We start from the raw sequence: 10,151 nt of genomic DNA on the forward strand, positions 1-10,151 counted from the left end.
GAGGTTCTAATTTAATTTCAGATATGGCCTTATTGGGTTATCTGATGAGAATTTCCATTCCCATACTCTATGGAGCATATATGATTTTTCTTTTTTTTAAAGTAATATCTCAAAAGAAGATTAAAAAGGCAAGGACAGAGTTAATTTTAATCTAGCACTTATTCTATGCATGCTCTAAGAGTGATTTAAAATTAAACACCTCTAAATTTTTCATTATCTTAATACTCCACCTTTTACCCTGGCTTTCCCATTAATACAAAGTATAGCTGTTACAGTTAATATTTGTAATGAGATTTCTCCAGAAGGTTGTTCTTGGCTTCATGGTTCCTCATCCGCCGCACCAGAATACTTCTACCTAACAGTAAAACCGCTCACCACACTAACAGGATGTGTGCAAACTTGGGATTGAGAAATGCCATGGTGTTTATTTCAAAAAGGATGAATTTACTCCTCTAAATAAGTAGAGCCAAGATCAAACCCCTTTCACAATTCATTATAATTTTTCAGTAACTAAAGATAGCTTTTCATCACTGAATTCTTCATGCATACACATAATGGCAAGAAAGGAAAAACAAATAACTTTACTGAAGAAACTATCATCTACCTTTCATTCCATAGATAAGAAAGAAAGAGAAATTGGTCTCTCTTGGTTCGTGTACACAACTCTGTTTCTGTAGATGTATAGATCTGAAAACCTGCACTACAGGAGGAGAGGTCGTACTGGGAGAACCAGAGTTTTCTGCAATGTGCCCTTTTCTGTAAGACAAAGTAACTGCACTGCGAATTGTTTTACCTCATCTGCTGTTTCTCAGAAGGCATAGAAAGAATAGAATAGATAGTTTTGGATGATTGGAAGAGAGCTATAATGCAGTCAGTGATAGACAGATTTACACGGTGCCTAAGAGCATGAAATTTACCAACATAACACATAATAAGGGTCTTCGGTCTCTTAAATTCTCTAATAGCTACATCACAGTGAATATGGAAGGAATGAGTTTTAGAGCTAATTCTATATATCTAAAAATATTGTTGCTAGATTTCTTAACTTTTGCTTCAGAGTGGATAAAAATTGTATTCTGATCAAAATATTTAACAAGAAGCCATCACTGACGTTGGGAAGAAAAATTACAAGAACTGCTTTTCCATAAGTTTTAAAATTTCCAGTATCAAGTCATGCTATGAGGGAAGGCTACTGAACTTTCAACACCAAAAGCCATGCTACATTTTATATATTGATTTCGATTTCTCACTGGATATTTTTATGCATGGAAATTTCAGAATACATTTCTCTATTATACCAAGAATCTAAATCAACTGTCAAAATTGAGTTGTCCTGAGGTACTTCACCCAGATTTAGATACTTTAGGAATAAGGTTTTGAAGATGTGAATTTCCAAATTCCTGAGCACATCCTTTATTATAAGTTGCTACCAGGACTGAAAACATCAGCCTAGGTATTTGTCCCTAGTTTTGAAATCTGTAATTTATATCTTTAGATAGTCAAAAGAGTATATCTGCTTCTTACTATACTTGATTTCAAAAATTAATTTAATGTCCACAATTTAATCTAATGTGGTATTTTATTTTTTTTTAAAGCCATGGTACTCTTATTTCTAGTGTTCAAAGCTGACAAACATAAGAGAGAAATTTGCTGAACTGACACCATGAAAATATGAGTACACTGTGCAGAAGGAAAATTGGGTATTTGAGGTTCTTGGTTACAGGCAGGAACAGGCAGCACAATTCAAATACAGAAGGATGCAAAGATTATTTAAACTCCTCTAATCCGTAGTCAGAGAAACTACTCCAATCCTTCCTTCCCTCCACCCTATATTTCCCATCAGTCATTGTTGTTTTCAAAATCCATACAGATTGTTATTTAACTTTGTGAAGAGATTAATTTCCTTTCTGTCAGGAGTAAGTTTAAACCAGACCAGATGATTCTTCCCTGAGTTCACCTTTGAAGTGTGCATTCAGAAACATATATGTAGACACAGACATGAGAGTCGATACTGATATGCTTAGTTCTCTAAATTGCAATCCAGAGAGTGAGAGAAAATCCTTTTCCTCAATCTCCCTTTGTTTTCCTTCTAGTACCAGTTAAAAAAATCATAATTGTTATAAAACTCATATAAGAAATCATCATATGCTCAGATTTTTCTTGTCGACATGTACCAGACTCAGTTTACAGAGTCTCATTTATTTATTGCCTTCTGTGATAGAGTAGCTGACTGAACTCTGCAGTTCCATTAAACAAAGAATAAAGGAGCATTTATCTACCCTAGGTCAAGGGTTCAGAAGAAAGCAGGCAATAATACTGGTAGATAAAAGTAAAAAATTACTCTTATTTTGTTGTCTATTACCTGAAATTACACACAAAGATTTGCAGACCAAGACATTTTGAATGTGTTAATTAATACTTTTAATCAGAATTTCATCTTCAGCCATTCCTCAAAATCATTTATTGAAGAGCCTGGCTCACAATTCAAGAACACTGGCAAGATGGTAGCCTCAAACCACAAAATAACCTTACTCTTAATTACCTTCCATTTCATCCACAGAAGATGATATAAGAATTCCTAATGCAATACCCCCTTATATGGCAATTCCTCTGAGAGTGATTATAGGACAACAGTCTGAACTATATTTTTGTGGGGTTGCTCTGTTTTATTTTATCTGAAGAGTCCAAAAGGAAAAAAGAAGTCTGGAAGAAGTCAACCTTTCCATGCACTGGAAACAATGGATTTGAGCTCATCCATTTAGAATTTCCATGTTTGTGAACAGTAAGCTTTGAAAACCCAATTTTGGGATCATGTCACAGTGGAACAAATCAAAGAGTGAACAAAGAGGGATGTTGGTAAAGACCAGTCTTTGTAACAATGTGTTTATAAGGACATAATTGCTATGTGGTTTTATGCCTTTTTCTGGATTCAGCACTGAGAGCAGAAGAAGAAAGACTTTTTTACCAAATCGAAACAAAAATGTTACAGAAACAAATCCTAACATACTTACGTAGAAAGAAAAAAATCTTAAAAACTTCTCTGAGACAATCTACCAGGATGGATTGATACTTTCACTTTTAAAAAAGCCCAAATCTTCAAGAAAATGATCACACATATATGGGTTATTTAGGCCTCATTCATCAACTTGTCAGATCATAGGTTGTATTTTTTTATCTTTTATTCTTTATACATTCAAAGTTTTAATACACTCAGAGGTCTTCTTGAATTGTGAACCATTTTCTTCTTCTTTTGGGTAAAAGTGTGAGAAAACGAAGTATGCAAAAGACAGGGATGGCAGGGCTTTTGGGGGAAAAAAAGCTATATATCAACATTACTTTATGTGCATACCTAAAGAGGATTGAAACAAGTATACTGTGGAAAAATTAATAATGTTTTTACTGACTTTTTTATCTAGCGCGTAACGTTGAGAATCATAACACAACGCACCTCCCAGTCCTGGTCTCAAGCGGTTGTCATAACCATCCAGAAGACGATCCAATATTCTGGTGAACACAGTGGTATTGTCTTTAAGTTCATCTTGTGATGAGGTTTGTCCATAGCTGAAATACACAACAGTTGATATTGAAAAACAGTAATCCACCAATAACCTTAGAAAACAGTAAATTCCAAAATCTGTTTAATCTCACTTATACTGGTTTATTGCCTCTTCCATATAACGAGATTGTAGTGCTTTGTAGACTTCTTGCATGTTTTCATTACTTCCTTAAATTGTAAGATTTTAAAATCTAGAAAAATCAGTGCCCCTCTATAAATGGTGAGCAAATAGAATGCCAGTTCTTTAATGTTTATCTCATTACTTCTGAATGTTCATAATGTGAAAATATGTGTTTTCCTCAGGAAAATGCTCATTTGTCAGCAAAGAGTAATGCGTTTAATTCATAATAGCTATAAACAGTTTGCATACAAAGAAAGATACAGTAATTTAGAACACGGACAAGTACCGACAAAAATAGAATATCTTCTTTTTGAATATAGAAGCAGATTGAGTGAGTTTACATTTTCATAGATCGATATGTAATTTTGGTTTTATTTCTCATTTTCCTGTAGCAGTTAGATTTGGAGGACTATCTCTAACTTTGCCTTTCAAATGTGTAACAAAACCATGTGTTGATATGAAAATCTCATATCTATAAAGCTTCCCTTACAGATCCCTATGTATATCTCTAACTCAGTCAAAGGTCCTGAAATTTTACTTGAAGAAGGATAAAATTAAAGCTCTTTGAACTCAGCTACCAAAATCTTACTTCCATCAATACAAATCAGAATGAAATCCTTAGGCTTAATGGTTTCTGTCTGCTATAGATGACACCAGAATCAACCTTTTTCTTAAATCTGAGACCTTTACCTAATACCCAGTCACAGATGATTCCCTTAATCGTAGATTACAGTTGTCTTAAAATCTAATCCAGTAGTGGTTTTTCATTCATTACTAGGAATACTTCCATTACAAACACATGGAGTCATCAGGGATAAAAGCAAATGTGCTGCTTTTCAAAACACCATTTTATTGTACACATTACTACTGAACTGGAGAAACATTGCAGCACCAAAAACTTTCTTTAGAATCAGGTGACAGAAGTGATTCTCCCACTGGCCAGCCTGTTTTCCATTTGGGGTACGTGGTTCTTGGTGCCCTGCCAGTCTTTCCTGCTCTAGCCACTAAAGACCCTCTCAGAAGAAACATGTTAAACGAAATGATCAGGTCCTCTTTTTTCTGTGAGCTGCATCAGTCAGACATCCTTTGTGCATGCTACACTTACGTTCCACTTGTTTCAAACACAGAGAGAAGGAGGAAGGACATCTTGTATATAGGTACTCTGGAAATGCTTCCAAGTTTATTTTGCAGCACAGGTTTGGGTATTTAACACTACAAATTTAAATCAGCTTCAGGACTGACATCCACAGAATTTTTAATATTTTTTGGCTTATTTCCATAGGGTGTGATATTTTAATGCATATAAATAATTATTTCTAATGAAAAGACAAAATACCTAACAGTTTTTTTAAAATTTTATTCATTTCCTCTAACCATGTCATACAACTTCATTTAATAAAAAAATAGGATTTTTTATATTTCTTGATCATACATACCTACAATTGAATTTTAAGTCATAGACAGTATCTTTTATGTTTCCTCTATGTTACCAAGTAACAAGTTCTCCTGCTGTCTCTAGCAAGCATTTTATCTTTTAAAGGATCTTTCCTCATACACCTTCCCCACAATTTCAACCAGGACCTTCAGTGGATTAAATTTTGTATTAACACTCATTGTCAGAAAGAAAAGCTGTTCTTCATACATATCTCAAGGATAGCAGAAGGTCATCACTAATAAGGTGGGAAAAGGACACAAAAACACTTCAGAAATGCTAATGGTAAAAAAATGAGCATGTTTGTGAAGAGGCATCAGGAAGATGGGCTGGAGGCAGTGCAGTTGGACACCATGCCCCACTCCCATGCTGGAAGTCACATTTGTCAGTGCCCTCACCTGTTCTTCCCATCATTTTAGCAAAGATAAAAAACACTGTGAAGGCCGAGTTTAACTACCATATGGTCACAACAGGAAGATTCTGACCATTTGTGCACATATGGAGCAGACTGTAACTCCAGAGGGATTGCGATTTTTCACTCAAAGCACACATATTAAAATAGTCCTATTGCTGGGCTTTTTTATGATAACAAGAGTGACATGGGAAGACGGTCTTTCAGACTATATCACAGAAAGACAGTTGCTTTTTGTCATAAAGCATTAACAGCACTCCAGAGAGAAAGCAAGGCAACTAACAATGACAAAATGGCTTTAAACCCAGACCTATTTTGCGTGAGGTGTGTACATTTTGAGAAAAAAATTACTGCATGCAATTGTGTTTTTACAATGAACCCCAGTCTCATAAAAAACTGTGCACGGACTCCATCTACAGGTCATTATATTCCTGACACACCATCAGACTTTTAAACTATGGTCCAATGTGTTTTAATTTTCACATTAAGAATGCACATGCACCCGTAACAGCTACAATAAATACATGTGCATAGATATATGTGCAAATATCTATAGAATAAATATGTTTTCACAAAATTATCTAGCTAGTTCAGATGAAGCACTTCAGGAATACTTCAAATCTTGCCTCAATATATATTACAAAAACCAAGGGGTATTTTTCTAAAACATTATTTGATACAGCAGCTGTTACATGAATCACCCATTGGTTTTTTTATTTTTTTTTAAAGGAAATGCTTGTGCAGATGAGCCTTTGCCCATTACCAGTCCACACAAATTTAAAATCTTCAAGGCAATCAGAAAATAAGTTCCTCTAGAAATGTGAATGCTTAAGATGACACTGTGGAGATCAAGGCACAAATAGATCTTTTAGGGATCACTATTGACAATAAAAATATTCTACTGCTTTCTGGTCATTAGATAACATCTTTGATAACCACATTAATGTTTTTTGTAATACAAAAATATATCTGACAATCTTCTTAAATGTCTTCACTGAATTTTGAATTGCAGACAGTACTTCAAGCATACTCTAAACTGCTATACAGCCTTTATTTAAGTTACTAGGTTTTTGATGAGATGTTGTATGATTACAAATTGTTCTTAATACTAACATTTTTAGATTATGATTTCAACAAATATTCCACAAATACTCAGTGCAGAATGGTCTTTCAAACATAACTGTCATGGACTTTGAGCTTACAAATTCTTCTTCTTGCAAGTAGTCTCCCTTCACCAGGAACGTCTACTTCAGATTTTCAATACAACTACTAAGCTAGCACACAGTCCTGTCCAACAAAGAAGTTAAATTATGCCTCTGCTTGCAAGCACAATAAAGTTACTGAAAGTTACTTAAATGAGATTAAAAATAACCCTTCATTATATTTTTCCCCCTCTGAAGAAACTTGTACTTCTGAGTAGTGATTATATAAGAATAGAAACAAATTGCACAGGTGTTTAAGAGGTAGATTAGTTTCAACTTGTTTCAGAAAGCTTTTGCTTATTTTCTTCACCATTTTGAACAAAAAAGTTTCATGCAAACAAATTGTAGTTTTCTTTTAAACTTCACTTGGATTTAGCTGGGATTTGAACAGGGATTAACTTCCCCCAATACACTTAGTGGTAGTGCAGCCCATGCAGTATTTGTCTTATGCTACTACATAAAATTAAAGGTTCCTAAAATATGTTGGTGCATTAAAAAATACCTCCCCACCTTCTTTCAGTCAGTGCATTCAGGAGGAGGCTCCAGGCCCAGAGGCAGTCACAAAGCACCAGGAATCTCTTCATGGTGGACTCTGGAACTAGAAGAAAAAAAACCATTAAATCTCCCACATTAAAACAGGTATTTGGGGGGGTAGAAAATCTGACATTGGAAACTTGTGCAGAATAATTTGATGTCAGGCAATGACCTCACAACAGTAGAGCTGATGCCACTTGGAATAAGAGTGCATGGCTTGGCTGTTCTCCTGGTTACGTTTTACCTTTAGGCCCCCAAACCCAGGATGGGGTTTATTTTGTGGTAAGGGTGTATTCTTTACGCATTATTCTTGAACTTTGGCAAAAACAATTACAAGTAAAAGCTGCTGTCCCCAGACTCTGTTACAATTCTTATTCAGTTTTCCCCTGCGTTGAAAATATGTCAAGGCACCTCTACTGCATTTCCAGATAACCAAGTGTAATTGCTTTTTCGTTTGACTTGAATCAGCCTGAGTCCTTCCAAACCTCTGGGAAGGTGTCAGTGTGTGGTAGTGTGACTGAGAAGAGTGGTGCTTTCCTCACAACCACTGTTTTGCTTTGATGTGATGGAAGTAACTTTCTTCTAGAGATACAATCTTCCTCTTCCCTTATGTGCAGCAGCAGAAACTGAGTAAAATGAGCAGATTCTAACCCTATGATCTGCTGCTACATAGGCAAACTTTAGGGCTAAAGGGCACAATTCATAATGAAACCACATGCTGACAACCTATACACTACCTCCTAAATCTCTACCAGTCTCTGAATGCTGCTAGGAAATGTTTTTGCATTAGCAGCCTTCTCCTCCTCTCCAAGCATCTCCTATACTCTCTCCAGATTTCACTGATTTATTCTCAGTTTACCTTTGAGTAAAAAGTAACACAACTCAGAATGTTTCTTCTGCTTTCTAATAAACTATAAAATAAAAAGTTAGCTGATATTTGTGGAATCAGTGTTGCAGATTCAACTAATTGCCCAGGAGATGTTGCAGGTCCCTGTACATATCAATTCAATGTGTGCTGGAATACATTTGATTTTTAGGATTCATTACATAAATAGAGTTAACAAATACGATGCCTGTGTTTTCCCCCAACAGTGAATTAGAGGGGTTTTTACGTGCCCTAGAAAACGAAGCACTGTATATAGAAATGTTGTTGTAGCTTTAAATAAAGCTCCCCCAATTCACTGCACTCTCAGGAACAATTTAAATCAATAAAATACCGCTACAAAGCGGTATGTAAGCAATGAGATATAATTATGCGTTTACAGCCAAATGATCGGCAGATATGCATTGAAGGGGTTGAGCTAATATGTGGCAGGAAAGTGTGGATAAAGATCTTCAGGGACGAGACTGCATCGTAATTTGCCCTGTAATCAGCTCCTTTACAAGGGGAAAGACAACATCTGTGGCTTCAAAAATCACCTTCTCCCGGTCCTGCCAACTCCTGCCTTTGCAAAAGGCTCCTCGGGATGAAGAACGGAAAGTGCATTATTCTGAACTATACTGATCTGTTGAGCTCCACACTTGCCCCCCTTCTCCCAACACCACCCCCTGCTTCCATAAACCCATCCAGGTTTATAAATCCCTGAGAAGGAAAGTTTCTTGCAGCTGGAAAAAGCAAATGTTAGTAAAGACTTTGAATGAGCTTTAAAGCCCAGCAGCCCCGGCCTCCCCCACCCGCACCGCCCGAGAAACCAGCACCGGTTCTCCCATTCAAAATGGGAGCAAGAGCCGCACTTCTGGGAGCGTTTCAGCAGCGCCCACCGGAAAAAAAAAAAAAAAAAAAGGGGGGGGGGAGTTTGGTTAAAAACATAATCAGGGATAAAAGGCGAGGGGGGCGCCTTTTGATGCATTTTGACTCTCTGATGCTCAAATCGAGACTTGTTTTCCTCCCGGCATTTCAACTTTGCATCCCCCGGCCCGGAGCAGCCACCCCTCCCACCGCGCCCGCGGGAGGGAAAAACCCAAACCCAAAACCCTTCTACGAGGGACCGGCGGAAATCAGTCCGCGCTAAAAAAAATAAATAAATAACATAATTGACAGTGCCCATCGATCGCTGCGGATTTTCAAGCTGGAGGGATAGAGGAAAAAAATCACCCCGATTCGGCGGTACCTGCGGAAAGAGAGGAGAGGAGCCGCCCGCGCGCCCGGACGCGGTGCCCGCAGGCGGGAGCGCCCGGAGGGGTGCGGGCGTGTGTCCGTGTGTGTCCGTGTGTGTCCGTGTGTGTCCGTGCGTGCCCGGGTGTGCCCGGGTGTGCCCGTGTGTGCCCAGGTGTGCGAGCCAACAAGCCGCCCTTACCGGAGCCCTCGGGCGCGGGTCCACGGCGCCGCTGCCCGGCACTGCCCTGCCGGTGCCCGCCCGCCGGCGCGGAGGCTGCGCGGCTCCGGCTCCGCCGCTCACTCCGCCTCGGCCATCGCTGCCGCTGCTCCGCTTCTCCGGGCTCAGCACCGAAATTTCTCTTCCCAATATTCCGACCGCCGCTATACAACAAAAGCTTTCTCTTTACCAAGACAGTAGTAATACGTCCCAGGGTAAACCGGATGTGAAATAGGCTGTGACTTCATGCCAGAGAGATTTTATTTTAGAAAGGAAGGTGGTACCAAGCTCTCATCTAGAGACCAATCCGCCCATTTTTTATATGCAGCACAATTTAACTTCCAGTGCTCTCGCCCTAATCCCTTTCTCTCTGGCTGCAGACTCAAATCCTTCTACAATCTGCAGCATTATTATTAGTGGGGGGGAGGCTGTGCGGCCGGGGGAGGCTGTGCTGAGCATCTTTAGACACTAGCAGTTTACAAAACAGTCTATTTTAAGGGTCGTATATTAAAAATATAACCTATCGGCGTTAGCGTTCAACCTTTGATCGAATATTTAGTCGCGGCATAAATATGAATG

General features: G+C 38.2%; 1 protein-coding gene across 2 annotated transcripts in view; it reads right to left on the reverse strand.

Moving 5' to 3' along the window:
* The window catches only part of GABRA1 (gamma-aminobutyric acid type A receptor subunit alpha1), a 41,713-nt gene extending 31,776 nt beyond the window's left edge, over positions 1-9,937 (reverse strand). Inside the window, exons 1-3 of one of the 2 annotated variants that reach the window (XM_033073084.2) lie at positions 9,555-9,937; positions 7,234-7,321; positions 3,449-3,561 (exon numbers count right to left, since the gene is read on the reverse strand). In XM_033073084.2, the coding sequence (XP_032928975.1) occupies positions 3,449-3,561; positions 7,234-7,307 (187 nt within the window). In that variant the 5' untranslated portion in view covers positions 7,308-7,321; positions 9,555-9,937. Of the gene's footprint in view, positions 1-3,448; positions 3,562-7,233; positions 7,322-9,368; positions 9,472-9,554 lie in introns of those variants that run through there. The other variant, XM_033073085.1, reaches the window with a different exon arrangement.
* Positions 9,938-10,151: the final 214 nt, after the last annotated feature.

Source organism: Catharus ustulatus, chromosome 15, assembly GCF_009819885.2.
Source record: "Catharus ustulatus isolate bCatUst1 chromosome 15, bCatUst1.pri.v2, whole genome shotgun sequence".
Classification (NCBI taxonomy): domain Eukaryota; kingdom Metazoa; phylum Chordata; class Aves; order Passeriformes; family Turdidae; genus Catharus; species Catharus ustulatus.